Source organism: Lissotriton vulgaris, chromosome 3_1 (genome assembly GCF_964263255.1).
Source record: "Lissotriton vulgaris chromosome 3_1, aLisVul1.2, whole genome shotgun sequence".
NCBI classification, from domain to species: Eukaryota; Metazoa; Chordata; class Amphibia; order Caudata; family Salamandridae; genus Lissotriton; species Lissotriton vulgaris.
Window position 1 is genome coordinate 906,543,008 of NC_141689.1, and position 19,597 is coordinate 906,562,604.

At 43.6% G+C, this 19,597-nt stretch overlaps 1 protein-coding gene across 4 annotated transcripts in view; it reads left to right on the top strand.

The window, feature by feature from the left end:
- The first annotated feature begins 6,824 nt into the window (after nucleotides 1–6,824).
- LOC147727191 (tight junction protein 2-like) overlaps nucleotides 6,825–19,597 on the top strand; it is a 240,240-nt gene continuing 227,467 nt past the window's right edge. For 3 of the 4 annotated variants that reach the window (XM_086961236.1, XM_086961237.1, XM_086961238.1), the window contains exon 1: nucleotides 6,825–7,425. In XM_086961236.1, the coding sequence (XP_086817362.1) occupies nucleotides 7,402–7,425 (24 nt within the window). In that variant the 5' untranslated portion in view covers nucleotides 6,825–7,401. The remainder of the gene's footprint in view (nucleotides 7,426–19,597) is intronic. The other variant, XM_086961239.1, reaches the window with a different exon arrangement.

Consider the following 19,597-nt stretch of genomic DNA (forward strand, 5'->3'; position numbering starts at 1 on the left):
AGGGTGTCTCCTGCATTTGAATAAGCAAACTGTCGATGTCTAACCAACCAAAACAAGCATTTGTTTTTAGTTCCAACTGGATTTCGCTATGTCTGACATTGACACCCACCAATTTAATAACATAGAGCGATGATTCAGGGGTAGATGTATCATCGGTAGATCTCCCCTAGTATCCCTAGCCTTTAGACTGCTCCCTGCTCACCCCTCCCCTGCTGTTCTGGAGCCCATCTGTATGCATGCTGTGCTTCGTGGCGGCCTTGTTGGAAGGTGCCAGTTACCCCTTCTTGGCCTCACATTCTACTCCATCTTTGCCTGAGATCAGGATGGTTTCTTTCCCAGAGGATAGAACAGGGTTTGCTACTGTCAATATGCCAAAATTGTCTGTCTGACAAGCGAGATCTATTCCTCTTGCACTGGCTGGAGCAGGCCTATCATAAATATTTCTAGCACTAGTTACAAACCGATCGGCCAACTTTTCGAAGCGTGCTACCAGAGGAGCGAGCTCATCTCTCAAAATGATTCTGATCTGGCCCCTTAAGTCCTCCATCAGATTGTCCACCCTACTGGTCAGACACACACCTACGCGTACCCTCCAAGAGTATGCTAACCCAGCCTCTGCATTCCTTCAAACAAATATCACAAAGTGAATTCATGGATCTAGTCAAAGCAAGAAGGCCAGCCGGCTTCCCTTCTGACCCTTGTCCACCACAAATCTTCAAGAACATTCTTTCAAATACCTCTGCTGCCACAACAGTAAGAAGAATCATCAATAATTATTCAAGTACAGGAATCTTTCCAGAAGACCTAAAAAAGGCATCCATAAGCCCATTATTAAAGAAAACAAACCTGGACCCTCATGACGCCAACAATTGCAGGCCAATTACAAATGGACCTTTCCTGGGCAAACTGATGGAGTAGCATTTACCCTGATGTCACAATTCAAACAGGATGCTGCCCAGTAAGAGGCACAGAATCTGCTCTCTTCGCGATCTGGGATGACCTTAAAAACACAGTAGACCGGAAAGGGGTTGCTGCACTACTTCTCTTGGACCTCTCGGCTGCCTTCGACACAGTTGACCATGACACTCTAATACAAAGACTGAACAAAGCCAGCATAGAGAAGACTGCTCTCTACTGGATCACATCCTACCTTCAAAACAGAACAAATGTCATCCATACTCCCCCTTTCTCATCCAAACCATACTTCACAAAAGCAGCGCTCTATCATCTTACCCAGGCTTTTCAACATCTACATTAAGTTATTACTGGCAATGATCAATTAATTTCAGCTCACATACTATAACTATGCAGATGACACACAACTATTCCTTAAACTGGAAAGCCCTAAAGACATCAGAAACTGAAAAATCTTCAGTTGCCTCAGAGCAGTTGATCAGTGGATGACATGGAACTAACTCAAATTGAATGCTCCCATAACTGATATACTCACATGTGCTGATTGGAAAAAGGATGACCCGCTCTGCACCTGACATAACGATCTGGGACCCCCTCCTAAAATATCTAGTGAAGTAAGAAACCTTGGAATTATCATGGACTCCAAGTTATCAATAAAATGCCCAAGCAGACAAATTTGCAAGATCAAGCTTCATCACCATGAAAACTCTGCGACATATCATCCCCCACCTTGAATTTCCACACAAGGGCCAGGTCACTATCTCTCTTGTACTATCTAAACTGGAGCATGCCAAAGGCCTCTACCACGGATCATCTCAATCAAATATAAAAAGACTACAAAGGATTCAGAACTCTTCTTCCAGACTACTCCTACAAGTAAAGTCACAAGCCCACATCTCCCCTGTCTTGAGGGCTCTAAATTGGTTGCCGGTTGCCAGAGGATCTATCGTCAAGCTGCTTTGTATCACCCACACAGCAATACATGGAACAGGACCGCGTTTTATCAGGAATAAAATCACCTAATACATTCAACAAAGGAACATCCGCTCAAGATTGGCGACTCGCCTCAAAACCCCTGCATACGAGGAAAAAACCATGGGCGGTACATCTTTCTCTGTACAAGCAGCCAAACTATTGAATTTCTTACCCTCAAACATACGATCCACTGATAACTATTTTATGTTCAGAAGACTATTCAAGAGTTGGCTCTTTCCTACATAACCACCATACTCAAACATAAATGGACAGCATATCCCTGAGTTTGTAAACATTTATAATTTGAGTATATATATTGCATCTAGATATGTGTATTTCTTTGTACAAATATGTATAATAGATATGGTTTTTACAATATATAGTCTTTAGATCTGCTTAACAAATGTATATATTACTTATGGTTGAGATTATATATATATATATATATATATATATATATATATACACACATACATACATATATTATGTGATATATAGTCGGCTTGAAGAGGAACTGTGTTTCCCAGCATGCAGCGTTATCATTCATGCGTGCTCAAAAGATAAATAAAAGAGAGCCTATATTGTTGGAAGAGTGTAGCAAGCCTCTGATGAGATGCGCTCTGCATTGAAACGCGTCAGGCAAGAATACGTAAATGAGGGACACCTCGGAGAGCCTGAATTACAGATCGGATGGTAGACTTCAAGCTGAGTGCCTTCCCGAATGCCGAAAGGCACCTTGTTGATCCATGTTTCGAACGGCGGCCCCACCGTGGCAGGTGGCACCATCTCTGCCATGTTATCAGAGAGGCTGTGCCGTCGAACTGGTCAGCGGTGTATACAGCAATTTGAAGTTGGGACAATACTTTCCGAGATGCCCTGAATCCTACCAAGGAGAAATAATAGCTTTTTAAATCACCTTCGACAGGAACCCTCTGAGGGAATATAGTCGGCTCGAAGATGAACTGTGTTTCCCAGCATGCATTGTTATCATTCATGCGCACTCAAAAGCGAAATAAAAGAGAGCCTATCCTGTTGGAAGAGTGTAGCAAGCCCCTGATGAGATGCGCTCTGCATCGAAACGCGTCAGACAAGAATACGTAAATGAGGCAAACCTCGGAGAGCCTGAATTACAGACCGGATGGTAGACTTCAAGCTGAGTGCTCTCCCGAATGCTGAAAGGCACCTTGTTGATCCATATATATACATACATACATATATTATGTGATTCACATGTTTATAGGTCACTGCATGGTTTTCATATAAGTTATTTGATTGGATGCTTGTAGGTCTTTGCTTTATTTATCTATCACAAAATGTGAATATTTTCATATCTATTTTATCTACAGGTGTTTATTGAAATATTAAGGAAACGATAAAACAAAAAAAAGCTATACAAATACACTAATCAAGTATCTTCAAATACAGCAACACGTGAAAGCCTGACTTTATACAATGCAACCTTAAATCTCTATATATTACCTACCTGATACATATATACTCTATGTGGTTATGTATCTATATATTTATTACTTTACTCCTACTGTAGAAGAAGAAAAACTAAAAACACCTTTGACTCTCTCCAGTGAACTACTCTGTCTCACTCTATGCCTCTCTCGATGTATCTTCTGCCTCCACTCTTTGGCTCATCCCCAAACTCACTGTGCTACTGTCCTCACCAGAGTAACCCTTTCTAGACTCTTCCCTTGTCTATCCCTCATTGGCTCACTGTAACCGGGCCGAGGGGCCGATCCCCCTTTCGCCCCGGAGTGTGTCTAAACTCTGTGACCCCCCCCTCTTCTCTCCGCAGGTGACCGATTCCTCGAATTGGGCCCCGGGGGCGATCCAGTATAGTTGCGATGAAGAGGATCTAGAGCACGGCCCCTTTAACTGGCACGGAGCAGGTGATGAGGAGGAGGGACTCACCTTCCCCTTAAAAGAAGCCCGAACCCAGGACCAGGTGTGTCTATACACCGGAGGAGTGGTCAGAGAGTTGCAGAGTGGAGGAGCGGCGTGGAGCAGAGGATTCGAGTGGAGTGCGGAGCAGAGCGAAGAGGCGACGGAGAGAAGAGGAGAACACCAGAACCGCGGATTGCAAGGGAGAGCGAGTACAGCGGGACTCTACGAACCCACGGGGACATTTCAACCAGCCCGGATCAGGACGGCCGAGGAAGAGTCCGACGAGTGGGAGAGCGCCGGAAGAACGGTCAAGGGAGCACCGGAGAGCGGAGAGGAGGAAGTTCCCAGTTGCCCCGAGCCAGACGGGTTGCGAAGGCAGGCAACCCCCACGATCCAAGGAGGGCACCGGACCCACGATCCGCCCAGCCACTCCCCCGGAGGGGCGTGGCTAACAGAGGTACGGGGTCGGGTCAAGGGGTGGCTGAGGTTGGGGAAGGGACGATCGGCTGGCCCATAGTTTAAAGCGACCCTCCTGCACTTCCCTCACTGATCGTATCTAGAGCAAAGCACACAGTCTTCCCTCACTCCCTTTCCCCTATGTACTGGTTGTAGCCTCGTACCATTTACTCACCCCTCCTCTGTTTTCTGTTTCCCCCCTCGGTGGAGACTGGGTCGAGACGGAGCCCGGAGTGCCTGAGAGGAGGACCCCGACCCGACGCCGGGAGCCCGACGGACACAGCAAGACCCGTCGAGATAGAAGTCGGTCTCCTCGACCTTTGTTTGTGCGCCCCACCTGTACTGATAGACTGTTTCACGCAATAAAACCAAGTCTAACCCCAACTAAGACTCGCCTCTTGCCTATCCCCACCCAAACTGCCACACTCACCCCAAATCTCATTTTACCATAATCTCCCAAACAACCCTTTCTAAATTATTTCCTCAGGTATTCCTCCTTTGACTCATTCCAAAACTCATTTTACTACTATGATCACCCTAATTCCTTTCTCGAGATTCTTCCCTCTTCCATCTCTCCTTCCCAAACCTCATTTTACTGATATGTTCTCCCTAATCCCTTTCTAGAGATTCCTCCCTCCTCCATCTCTCCTTTTACTCATCCCAAACCTCATCTTACTACTATGATCTTACAAATAAGACATAAAACATGGCACCAATGGCACCAGTGTTCTTAATGTGCTGCTCATGGCTCCCGGAGGCCACACTGCTTGCCCCCCCGCAGGCCCGCCGCCGATTTGCCCACACATCTTCCAGGGCGGTTGTATCCACACACAACCCACCGGCTGCCGTGGCAGCGCCTCACGGCCAACGCGTGACGGCACCAACACCTTCACCACCTTGCGCTCTCTCACGCCCACCGAGCCGGATGACCACAAGCTCTCCAAGATGGCGACGCGCCTGCGGCTGGCCTCCAGCTTCATCTCCCACCCTCTCTCCTGGACTTTGTGACTTTTGTTCTGTCCTGACCGACACTTTGCTGCTGTTTTCGGACAGTTTCTCTGGACTCTAGCCCTCCTACTATTCCCTCGTCCTTTAACCCTTTTCCCCGTGGATGATCCTCAAATGTTTCCTCCCTTTTTTGCTTCCCCTTCTCTCCATACCCTTGCATCCCTCCCACCCTCCCTTTGTGCTGTGACTGCATCCACACTTATGGAACTCTGCTCTTTGACTTATTGTAATAACTCTAATCAATGGTATTTGCTTAAGTCCTTGCACCATATACCATTCCTATGCGACTCTTAGAGTATACCCAGTCATATCCACTCCCTATGTATATAGAGATAACTCTAATCACTAGTGTATGCAGTAGACCTTTGTACTCTCTACCATTCCTATGTGACCATTAGAGTATATCCGGTCGTATCCCTTCCTATGTATATAGAGATAGCTCTAATGACTAGTCTCCTATGTGACTTTTAAAGTATATCCATGTGTATCCCTTCCCTTTGTATATAGAGATAACTCTAACGACTAGTCGCCTATGAGACTGTTAGAGTATATCCATGTGTATCCCTTCCCTATGTATATAGATATAACTCTAATCACTAGAACATGCAGTAGTCCGCTTTGTTCTTTTCCATTCCTATGTGACTTTTAGAGTATATCCAGTTTTACCCCTTCCCTATGTATATAGAGATAACTCTAATCACTAGTTTTTGCAGGAGTCCGCTGTGCTGTCTACCATTCCTATGTGACTCTTAGAGTATATCCATGTGTATCCCCTGCCTAAGTAGATAGAGATATTACTAGTATATGCCTAGAGTTTATACTTTTGCATCTCTGTTGTACCTGTTTTATAATGCATGTAATCCTAAGTCTGTATGTTTTCAACTGGTTCTTATGTAAGCCAAAAATTAGCAAATTTGTTTTTCCGCTTGTAACCTTTAGTCCTTATGGTTGTAACTGGGTCCTATGTAAAGCGCTCTGACACCTTCGGGTAAAGTTCGCGCTATATAAAATCGCATAAATAAATGAATAAATAACACTTTCAAGACTCTTCCCTCTTCTATCCCTCCATTATCCTGTTCAAGATAGTGAACAGATTTGCACGTCCACCATTCAAATTAACTCATATATCCCTAAAGTAAACTAATAGTTCACCGCTAATCCTTTATGGGTTCTAGCTAGAGTGCTACTTTCCGAAAATCACTCAGTGCTTGGTCTGGGGTAGTAAGCGCTATATAAATACAATTACAATTAAAGACGCGAAAAGCAAGCTTTTACACTACATCCCTGCGTCCCAGAAAACAGGCCTAGCACATTGGTTTTAGGAATGCGCCTCACTGATCCAATAGCAGGCTGCTCTTTGATCTCGCTTTCCTCCATTAATTTCTGAAATTTGCTTCAGATCCCAGTGTTTTGTTTTTTTATTGTCATCACTACAGTCAATGCCAGCAGTGATAATGACGAGGAAACTTAATTCCCATTCTCTCATTCGACCTTTAGAGCTGGTAACAGTCAATGTTGTGACTAAGAACCTTGACTGTACTGTAAATAAAGGCAGAGGGCGGGGGAGGCTGCCTGTGCATTCCACCTGCACACCAGGAAGTGCAGGGAGGGAGCTCCGAACGCAAGCAGAGACATGTTTTGCGGATTTGTGAATCAGTTCTTTTTAAATTTTCTGTCGAATGCTTTAGCCTAAATACCTCATTCATTGAATCTAGTAGCTGTTAAATACAGAGAAAAGGCAGAACGGGTTTCTGATCTGAATGAAAACGAGTTTTTTTTAATGAAAAAAATCCGGCTCCAAACTCACTGACTCGACCGAGCTCAAATTACCTTGTGGGCAAGGTGTGTCACGTCAAATGTTATTGGCTGCGCGGGCAGCTCCGGGGCTCGCGCTGTGAGCCGCAGCTCTCTTTAGTATCACTTCTTCTGCCTGCGACATCGGAGCGCTCGTGCCTGTTAACCCCCTTGGCGTGGCTGTGCGAAGAAAGAAGAGACCCGCCCTTTCGGAAGTTTGTCAGGCGCTAGGCGGGGCACCGGTGTGGATCCCAGGTGTCTGCCATCGAGGGCTGGAGCTACTGGAGAGGGGGCAGGAAGTACTGCCGCTGTGCCGCTCACTGCCCGTGCACCTAGCACTGCTGCCCGAATCTCAAAATGGCTCTGAGAGTGCAAAACCAGGTGAGTGGCAGTGGCACCAACCACCCCGTTTATACGGCTTAATGTATAACTTACTTCGAAATGGCCACGCTGTATCCTGCTCTCGTGTGCTTGCAAAACGTGTCTGGCGGCACATTGAAAGTGGCGCGACTTTGGTTGACCTTTGCGCGTATTTTTATGCAATGTTTTTTTATAGCATATTTTGAAGCGTTGATAATAAACGACACAGGAAGTGTTCCGTGAAAAGGCACTTTGTTTAATTGCTTAGGCAACGTTTGGAAATCACAGGTTTTCTCGCGTTCTGATTTCTCTAACCTGTTGTAGGGGGGGGGGGGGGGAGAGACGGGGACGACTGGACTTTTGCGCCCCTTCAAAACGCTGCAATGAGTTACTGTTTGGGATTAATACTGGCAGGTTGACTGCAGTGTTTGTGGGGATAGCACCTGAAAGACCTATGCTTAACTTGAGCTTTTAAGTTGGATCAATCAGTTAGCAGCTGTAAACTTAAAAGTGTTAACTACTCTTTGCGTGTTTGGCACGTAAACATATTTTTGTAGCCTCGCGTTGCCGTGCTTGGTTTTTAATTCTATGAATGGTTAGCGGAGCATGCTCGCTGCTTGTTATTGCAGTTGGATAGAAATGCCGGGGCACCGATGCAGTTTTCTATGACTGTCCTCACATGCCTTGAACGGTTTTGTTGTTTACATTTGTCAGTGATCCTTCCCGGCTGGAATTGGCTTGAGTGGGAGTGGTGCATGCTCTACTTGGCTTAACGTCTAAAACCCCGGACCTTGTAGAGGGGCACAAAATAGTGCAGCTGGTGCTATGGAACAGCCCACGAGTGCGTGGGGGCCTCTGCAGCCGAGCTGGATTATTTGAATAGTTAGAAACCCAGGACATTTCCTTTCTTGTGGCCGCCTATGAGAGCCTCTGGCTTTTCCCAGTAGAGTTTGATAACAGACTTCCCGGGGAAAATACATCGAAGCCCATCTTCTTATAAATATAAGACGATTGTATCGGGGGCTGTCCAGAGGGAGGCAAGTCTTCCTGCGATGTTTACCTACTTGCTGGCCTGCCCAGCTGTTTTTGGGAACAGCTCTCAATTGTTATCCTGCCCGGCCCTGAAAAATGACTGCATCCTCAGGCTGGGAATGGGAACACTTTGAGGGGTAAGGCATGGCTTTAAGTGGCTTGAAAAAGTAGGGTGTCTCTATAAGGGGGTTGGCCAACGAAGTGTAAACTTTAAATTATTTCTAAGAAGTGTGATCTTTGTACTTAAGGGCGTGGCATAAACCATGTAAATTCATATTCTGTGCTTCACGCACTATACCACCTGAACAGTGTTTGGGTGCCTCTGGACATATCACAAACATGTGCCTAAGACAAGCCAGACCTATTTGCTTTGTCAATGTTTCTTCCCAGAATCAAATGCGTAACAAAATAATTTTGTTGAGAATAATTAGAGGTGAAAATGTTTCAAATCTGAGACTGAATAAACTGTTACTAAAGTCTGTGGAAGAGGTAATGATCTTCAGAGTGCCTCGTTCATCCCCGAGCCCCCTTCAGCCCTCTTCCGCTAAAGTCTTTCACTCTTTGGACACTGCCCATTTTCTCCTTACATTTCCAGAAATCCTCTATAGGCATATCTCACACCTGATCTTTTTCTTCTTCAACACCCACTCTTCACTCTCTCTGGCATGTAATTCCTCAGGGGTGTTTCTTCAGGAGGGGATGTATGGGGTGCGATACTTCCAAATAAATATATTCTTGGCGTGGTAGTTGGGTCCTGGGGCTCTGAGTCGGGTCAGCTAAGGCTTTCAGTTAGTCACATTGTGTGCCAAGAATTAAAGACAAAACAGCGACCTTTGATGTAAAACAGACACAGAAATATACATCTGATGGCTGAATTACAAAATATGAAAGCAGATAATCTGGACTCAATACCGGATTGCCCAAATTATGTGATCCTAGGAAACATATTTCACAGAGCATCCGTTTGCTTTATTCATCACATATGAGAGCTCTTTTATTTACCTGAGTTCACAATGTGCACTGTGCAATAACTGTTATGATTGATTTAATATACTATAATGATATATGTACAGTAAGAATAGGTCATGTTTAAGGTATACATGACACTATAGTAACTTGTCTCTTATTTCACTAATGGCATTATCATTGGGAGTTGAACCATTAATATTTCAAAGTTCATGTTTAAAAACTATCACTTTTAATAAATCTCTCTATTCCTGATATAAACTGATGTACTATGGTCAAACGCTTTTGCATTTTAGATTTTAAAAAAATAATGTTTTTGTAGAGACTATCATATTTTACATTATATCTGTTGAATAATATACATGCCAAACTTTATAATGGCTTCGCTTGTGCAGAGTCGTAGAGCCAAGCCAGACCTTTGCATTGGCTCTGCACCCTCTATTAGTTTGTTGATGAGCCAGCCTCCTATTTGCAGCCCCGGCTTAATACACAGGACTGTCAGTCATTTGGTAAAATGATTTGCAAAAGGTGAGAACTGGAAACGTGGCGCTCTTGGCTACATGCACTGATTTAACAACTCTATCATCAAGGGTTCTCAAAGCAGAGACGAAGAAGAGTGCAGTTTTTCTGGTTATCATTTCATTGAGCGCTTTTAAAAGATTCATTTTTTGAAGTGGAAACGTAACTATATGATTCACATAGGTAACTTACATTTTTGTATCATTTACACCTTTGAGTATGTTTACTACTTTTTGGCTGGTCACAAAATCAGTCTAAATTTAGTTCAAACGTGTAACTGTTGTTGTTGTTTTTTTTGCAGTAATACTTTAGAAGTAAAGTTTGTGAATAGCTTTTTGTAGTACTACAAAGAGTTCTACAAAATGCAGATTGTGACTAGCTGCCCCCTGTTTAGAGTACATTTACACTCTGAATTTAAGTAGCCAACAAGTAGTTAATTTACTCAAAAGGCAAGTTACCCTTTGAATCAGGCCCATATAGTGACTGACTTACTAGAAAAATAGTAAATTTGCATCCTTAGAAGTGCTCCTTGAATGGGTGCATGTTTACTGATTATTAGAATTCACATACATTGGCAGTAGTAGGTTTGGAAAGCTCTGCCTGATTCAGGATTCCCAAGCGATACCAAAGGGGATGATGTACGGAGCGCTTGAGCAAATCAAAAACTCACCCCCAGTCAACTGATCTGGGTTTAATCCATCATCATTCTTTAGCTCACTCCACCACCCCAGTTCAGACATGGCCATATGCAAATCAGTCTGACCCTGTGCCTCATGGGAACAGTCCAGCCCGAATGCCCAAGCCATGTCTTCCCTGGACCGGAAAGAAGCATCCTGGGACCGGTTTCGGGTTCATAACCCTCATCAGCCAGGCTATCTTGAATCCAGTGGCAAAGTGAGCAAGTGATTCAGGATTCCCGGCATACTACTGGCAAATAAACACCCAAAAGGTGATGCGATGAATGCCACTGGTTCTACTATTTGAAGCAATTGCTCAGGGTTTCATTCCAACACATCATCTTTCACCCACTATGCCAATCTAGACAGAGGTACATTTAATGCAAATCAGTACTAATCCTGTTCCTCATGGAAAGTGTGCCAACCTAAATCTTGGTCATCTCACCCCTTTATTCTTCAGCTCACTGCTTTTTTTTAGCTGGGGAATTTTGAGATTCCCACTTCCTGAATCTCACTGACTAAGCTACCCACCTGTAATTCTTATCTCTTCCACTTCACCATCCCCCACATGCACAACTCACTCACTCAACTGCAAGTATTGCATTTTCTTTTCCTTTAGTGCTGTCCTCATTTTGACAGCGCTACACTTTCTTCACACACTTTCCCACAATGATACTTGGCACACGAGGCCAAAGATTGGATATGCTTGTAGTTTGTCCATCTGTATGACCCACCGACAGGCTCTGTGAGAAACTGGCAATGCCTTCTTCCTCAGCCCCAGAGCTTAAAATTGTGAAAGTTAAAAACACCTATCCACAACCTGGCTTCACCCAGACACCCGGAGGTGACTCATTTCACGTTATGCATTACACCACAGTCATGTATTGCCTGATGAAATAAAACATGATACACAATGAAATAAAATGCGAAACGGGACTGCATAGCTGGTATGGGTTGCCTCATGGGTGTTTACAGAGCCATTGTTGAGAAATCAATCACTGTTTTTGTATATTTCAGCAGGGATGTGGAATTCCTATAGCCCTTCACCCGGGACATATTGTTTGGGGTCAAGGGCAACACGTTTTCATTTGTATTTGTCCTTGGGACAAGTAGCTTTGGCTTGGGACCTTTGGCTGCCAGTTTACAGTACAACTTTATAGATCAGGGAAAGGCATTGACTGCAGTTAAGGTAATATTTGTGTCCATGTGATGATGCTGTTCAAACTTGTGTTTATGGTTCATTAATGCAAAGCCTTAATTATTAGGGTGAGTGCTTTAAGTAAATGTTGTACGCTCAGATTGTATGACTAACAGTTGTTCCAGTGTGAAAGCGTGTACACGCTTTCAATGTTTAGCAATATGGGTCAAAATAAAAAAAACATTTCACTAAACTACTGTAAAAGTTAGGTACCATTTCTTTTCAGCATTATTTAGTAAACTGTGTTGATGTATCCTAGTATTTCCCAAAAATATTTATAATGGAAATCGGTGTAACCAGTTTTAATATGATAATGGGAAACATAAAAAATAAACAAGCATTGGTAAAGCCAGTGGGTCTGAAATTGTTGGTCAGCCTTTTGGTTTTGTCAATGCATAACTAGTTTTGGCATGGTTTTTGTAAAAAGTTATTGGTGTGGGAGCTTCTGGGCCCTACCATAACAGAGTGAGATAATTTAAAAAAACCTAAAAGGACATGGTTAATACCAGACCTAATTAGGGCCCAATTATTAAATAAAGTCTCAAAGGTGCACCCATGTACTTGCTTTAAGTGCAGATATACTACTTTTGTGAATTCACACTCACAAGACTACACAGGTAGGGCAAGAAATCGTACTCCTAGAAAATATTTGTTAACTGCATTTCAGCATCAGCAAATATGGAGGTGTAGATTTGCTTTTGCGGAAATCGGAGTGTTTGCAAGTTCACTTTCCCTCCAACCACTTTTTTCCCAACCCTGCAAGACGTTTTATGTCTGCCATTGTCAGGAGTAAATATCTAACCTTTCTCAGGAGGGCAAAAGATTAGAGAAGAGTTTGTGTAAACCCTTTAAACATGCTAGTAGGTTTGCACAGACTCAAAAGGGTATTCCAACCCTGGAACTGTTGCTGACCTCTACCTTCAGCCCCATTATGTAGATCTGCCTGCGGAAATGTGGCAACATAAGATAATTGCTAGAATTCAAACCCTACTATGGTTGGAGACCTGGCATAATCGCAGAGGATATTTCAGAGCTCTTCTATATAATGAGATTGCTGCCATAATTTGTCACCTCATTACATGGCACAAAAGGGACAAGTGGATTTTGTACAGGACAAGTAGATTTATGAAGTAAACTGCCCCATAGACAAGTAGATGCTTTATTAAGTTCTACACCCCTGAAACTTCAGGGACTAAATATAGGGACCCGTTTCAAAGCGTTTTAGTTACTACTGGGCCGGAGATCAGTCAGGATTTAGCCCTTGAAAAGCCCTGGGCTTAGGCCAGATGGACAATGGGCTTTTTGTCCCACTTGGTACCTCCTGGCACTCCTTAGTGGAAACACCAACCACAAAGGAGTGCATAGTTCCCTATTTTAGTTAGCAGAACCAGTGGTGGTGCAATCTGCAAATCTGTACGGGAGGACCATAGGATATCTTGGTGGTGGAAACCTTGACATTTTGTATATTATGACTTGTACAACCTCTGAAATCTTTTTGTAGAAAATAAAGTTGCATTTTATACAACGTGCATCTGCATCATTCCTAAGACCAATGCCTTCCTATAGAGGAGTTGGCCACAAGCTACCTTTCCTTTAGTATCATGAACCCTGCCATAGGGAAAATACACAGTGGTCATGTACCTTTCATATTATCTAAGGGGATTCCTTACAAGGAATGAGGAAACCTTCTTTCTCAGAATCTCTGGGCCTTATGGAAGTCGCTCCACATGGCACATTCACACAGTTTATCGTCCATGCTTGTTTCTGTACTTCAGACCCCGACACCCTGTCATAGGAGAAAATGTGCTTGGGCCTCTCGGTGCATTTGACTTGCAGGGTACTTTCTCACCCCTTCTTGAGTGTACTTAAACTAACTTGGGCTTTACAGTAGGTGCTATGACTGATGTTCTGTCGGTCCCTGCCTCATCAGGATACCTAGATAGGGACAAGTCCAAGTACCCTCAATTATTTAGAGGCAGGTAACCTATTGTAGCGGCTCTAACATGCTCCTCACTTTGCCTTCCCAGATGTGTTGCTCTTTCTTCCTCCAATGGGTGGCATTTGATGGGTACCCTTAGAAATAGGACAGCAAAGATGTTCATATTTTGGATACACTAAGGAACATGGGGATGGTCAAAGGGAAGATAGTCTGTACCAGTACCTCTATTACATGAATGTAGTTTGTAGTGTTTGTTGTATTACTCAAAAGTAGAAGAGTGTTTTCCACCCATATTGGTGCAACCAGTACCTGTTGACAGTTGTTGCCCGTCTTCGGCACATAGTAACAGGTAGGTCTGGGAATACTTAAAATGCCGCTGGTAGTAGGCCAGTTTAAGTACCACTCCAAAGCATGCAGGTGGCTCACCAACCAAATGGCTCCCAGAGGAGCCGAGCAGAAACGCAAGCCCTGGTGGTGAGCACTCTACTTCTGGCGAGTAATTAAAAAACACTATGAACGGCACAAACTCAATGGAAGAATTGGTACTCACTTGCTGGCAGTGTCCTCCCCATTAACACCAGGAAAATGACTGGTGTATGATTTGGATACCAAAGAACGTGGCAGAAATCACTGGTGTCATATGTGGTCCATAGGCACATTATCAAACAGAGTAGTTTATTAGTGAGGTTTCTAGGCACAAAATGATAATAATTAGCACACATACATTTCAGATTTATTAATTGATATCACATTCTCCTTTCATTGGTTGGAGTGTCCACCTTTTGCTGTCTATAATGGAGGCATTTCATGATCTACTTTGATAGCTTTTATGACTAATATTATCCTCACTTTATGTGAGTGCTGGATGAGCTTCTGATATCACTGTAACTTAATAGATATTTGTGTTATCTAACCCAAGAGGTAGCTCTGATGTCTGAAGTTCGGAAGTATACAGCTTTTTCCCAACCATGCCCCCTTAAAAGTAGCTTCTCAATAATTTAAATGTACTCGGAAGAGCTTGGGGAAACTCCTAATTGCCAGTGGAGTGTGTCTGGTCTTGTAACCTATTTGTTGTACAAAATTGTCGTATTTAGTGATGTCACTTTGTCACAATACTTGAGCCACCCACTGTACATTACTTGCACCATTGTTCACTGTGCGCCGTCCATGCTGTTCACCCTATCACTTGCTTCGCCACGTTCTCCACAGACCAGTTCTTGAGCACCAAGTGCATTATGGTTGTCACAGAATTTGTTCTATACAGTGCTGCTTTAACTGTATATGCCCGACCATGAATAATAATCTTTAAATATAAGAGGATTTAAAATCTTCTATCCACTAAATAGTGGTCTCCTTATTTCTGTCATTGTAATGCTTGCTGCATACATACTGATTTGTCTTCTACTATTACCTGTTGGGATATTGTCTTCTTATCTACCTTCCTAACCCAGTCCGGACATGGTTTATGGGTCACACTCCTGTAACTTTTTACCTGATATGTTTTCCATTCATATTACAAAGCACACAAACGGCAGCCTTAAGTTTCTGATGTCCAATTATATTTCACTAAGGAAAAAAAACAAAACAGCCATTATTGGACCGTGATCTTTATACCAGCCCGCATCTCCTGTGCCTAAGGAGCTCCTCTTCTCTTCATCAATACATGTGTATCAATTTGCAACATATTTCCGATGCATTTGCTCATTTAAGGTATTACTATCCATGTTTATGAACAGAGATCATTACTGTTCCTGATTAAATGTATATTTATGTTCAAGTATATATAAAAGGTGTAATAACTCGTAGCTTGTAGGATTGCTAAGGCCATCGGAAGATGTTTATGTCCGTTGCATCCTGGCCAAAGTTATTTCTTGGCAGCTACACATACAAACCACTGCTATTTGCATCCACTATATACTAAGAAGGTTTGATTATGTTTGTGCCATATCTGAGAATTGCACTGGATTCTGGTACAAAAAAATACCTCATATAAAGCTCTGCACAGGGTCTGGTTTCCAGAGGAAAATGTTTACTAAATATCCTCCAACGATGAACTAGCACTTTTTATCCGTGCTGCTTTTCTCTTTCCAGAAGTGGAGTCTCACCAAATGGGGAGGTAGATCCTCCAGAGCACAGCAATCCAAGATAATGGAACTCCTTACCTCTCATACTCGAATTCAAAGATCAAAACTGACAACGGGTACTCTCTATTTGATCTTTGGTCCAGGCAACTGGTTTTGGGGCAACTGGTTTTGGGGCGCTATCTACAGGACCCAGAGACCTTATGGGGTGGATTCCGCTCTCTATAGTCGCTCTTCCTGATAGATCGACCATAAACACCTGTAAACAATGAAGAGAGAAATTTCACAAAAATACATACTTAAAACTTGTCAGATGTAGGTGAAGACCTGTAACAAAACTTGGTTGCAGCAGAAGAAACTTGAGTGTGCACACTAAGCTCATGTGGTTTGGGGCACATCAGGTTAGGCGGTCGGCTAGAGTTGCGGTATGTAATTGTAACACTTCGAGCATCTTCAGCGTGGAAAGTGCTTTTAGATTGAACTTTCTGGATGCTATTAGAGTTACTCAGTGACACTAATACATACATAAAATATCACCTCGCTGATCTAATACTCATCTAGTGCTGATGCTACAATAGACTGCAGGTTTCAGTAACTATCTTCTGACCCTACAACATTAAGCTTGCTGTCTCTTTCAAAGATGGCGGTTTCTTCAGACAGGCTCTAACCTTTTCTTAAAGGCTCCCCAGTCTTTGATTAGGAATATATTGTACAGTGGATGGTTGGATAATGAAAATGGAATGCGGACGTCTTGGATGGAGGTTTTGCAAGTTTCTCCACTGTATTGTTTGGATTTGCGTAATATGTTTGTCTAGCAATTCCTTTTAATGGTGTTTTACAAGCCATAAAAAGTGTCTCATGGCAGGATCTGTGAGTTTTGCGTTAAAGTGAATATTTTAGATGTCACTATCTCAAAATATGTTAACTGGTTCTTTGCTGGCTGTGTAGATGAGGCAAATAGAGCAGCAGTGAAGAAATGTGGCTACTTTTCAGAGTTCGGGACCACAATAGACGGTTCAGGCTTTGATTCTGAAGATATATATTATAAAGTCTATGTCTAAATAAAGAAAAAATTGAAAGCGGACGTCTCTGATGGAGGATTTGCAAGTTTCCCATCTGTATTGTTTTCGGATTCAGGTAATATGTTTGCCTATCGATTCCTTTTTTTTGGTGTTTTACAAGTCATAAAAAAAGTCTCATGGCAGGATCTGCTAGTTTACACATTAAAGTGCATATTTTAGATGTTACTACTTTAAAGTAGGTTAACTGGTTGCTGTGCTGTGTAGATGAGGCAAATAGCCTCATGAAGCAATGAGGAAATGTCGTTACTTTTTCGAGTTCAGCATTACATTCACAGGCTCAGTGGGTCAAGTATATGGTGAACATATACAAAACACTATTGTATAGTCCAGCACAACATGATGGAACAATAATATACATGGAGATATTGTGCCAGATCAGTAAACATATTTTCTGAAATTCAAAAGCAGTTTGTCATTAGTCTATTGATTAGACTTTTTTCCTTGACAGCCTTTGTAGGTATGACTAGAGGCCGCGTTTGCTTTTTCTCAAGTCTTATGCTATCAGTACGAACAAGCTACAGAATGAGCTAAATGGACTACTCGTCGTAAGTTGCTAACTTGCAAATTTCGGTTGGATTGATAACTGCCATTCGAAGGCATCGAAAGGGCCAGCAAACAGCAGAGATTACAGGCAGAGCAGAAGCAGAAGATGATGACCACTTCTTGAAGGGGTTACATGAGGTGTTCATTGTCTGCTACAGGGAGAGCTGTATGCCAACACTGGCAGAGTGGGAGGTGCAGGTATTGCCTCAATGGTCCCAGAAGGTTCTCCTAGCACTACAAGAGTGGGAGAAGCAGATGAAAGGATGCAAGCCACCTAGTCCTGGGGTACATAGTCCCTACAGCTTTGCAAATTAAACTGTCGAAGATCAACGTACTGCGTATTTCAGAAGATCCAGAAAGTGAAAGGAGGACACGGGTCGAGGACGCTGTCGTGCCCCAGTGGTGTTAACAATAGCCCCGAGGGCGGAGGGAGGAGGTGGCTAAGCTCTAGGGAACCCCCTCTGGCACTGTGCACGGACGGCAGGTCCCTGGCTTGAGCGCTCCTTTCGTGGTCCGGAGCGTGGGGCGCTCTCCTCTATGTATTTTGCAGGGGGGCCCTCCAGTTTCATAATGTAACTGGGGTGCCCATGTCAATCTGAAAATTGAGCAAGCATTGAACAGTCATTGCTTGATTATGTCCAGTCCAGGATGTTGGAGCTTTGACGTTTCACCATCAATAGGCTCTTCCATTTGTCCAGCAGTTAGATGAGACTGCAAATGAATAGGCATACTCTCACTTATCAATCCATATGCTTCTCATTCATCCATACGCTCGTTAATCTTTGCATGCACTCAGTCTTACATCCATCTACAACATGTACACATTTCAGTAACATTCTCATTGATCCGCACACTCGGCAATTCATTCATCAAACCATTAGCACATCATATGTACCATCTACCATTTCACTCAGCTATGCATACAAACTCCCCAATTAATAATGAGCTTCATTTATAAGAAAGACTGTCCCGATCATTCCTTATTCTATGTGTGACTACTGCCAAGAACTCGGTTAATGTGTACACTGTTTTATAAATGGGACACTCCCTTCCACCACACCTGAGGAATGAATTGGAAACCCAGCACCTAATGTTGATGTATGTTTTTGCTGTTTTTGTTGGACAGGGCATTGTTTTGAAAATTAATTTAACTCCCCATCCGCAGTTAAAAGAAACGTAATGTTTCTGCTATGGGTAAAATAAATAACAAGTATTTACAATGCAATGGTTTCGCCTTTGAAAAAGTTAGAGCTATTGGCATTGTAAATGACAATTTGTATTTATGTGTTGGTTTTGACAACAGATAAATAAATGGCATTGTCATTTACATTGCTATTAGCTTAATCTCTCGCAAATGTGAGACCTATTGTACCCTACGGACGAGCTCAGCAGACAGCAATTACTACCACACACACCCAGAGCCAGCCACACACACCCAGAGCCAGCCACACACACACACACACACCCCCAGAGCCACACACATACCCAGAGCCACACACACACACACCCAGAGCCACACCCACACACACACACACACACCCAGAGCCACACCCACACACACAGAGCCCCGCCCACACACACACAGCCCCCCCACACACACAGCCACACATACACACACACACACACACACACACACACACACCCAGAGCCACACACAAACCCAGAGCCACACACACACCCAGAGACACACACACACCCAGAGCCACACACACACCCAGAGCCACACACACACCCAGAGAGACACACACCCAGAGACACACACACACCCAGAGACACACACACACCCAGAGACACACACACACCCAGAGACACACACACACCCAGAGACACACACACCCAGAGACACACACACACACCCAGAGACACACACACACACCCAGAGACACACACACACACACCCAGAGACACACACACACACCCAGAGACACACACACACACCCAGAGACACACACACACCCAGAGACACACACACACACAGAGACACACACACACCCAGAGACACACACACACCCAGAGACACACACACACCCAGAGACACACACACACCCAGAGACACACACACACCCAGAGACACACACACACACCCAGAGCCACACACACACACCCAGAGCCACACACACACACCCAGAGCCACACACACACACCCAGAGACACAC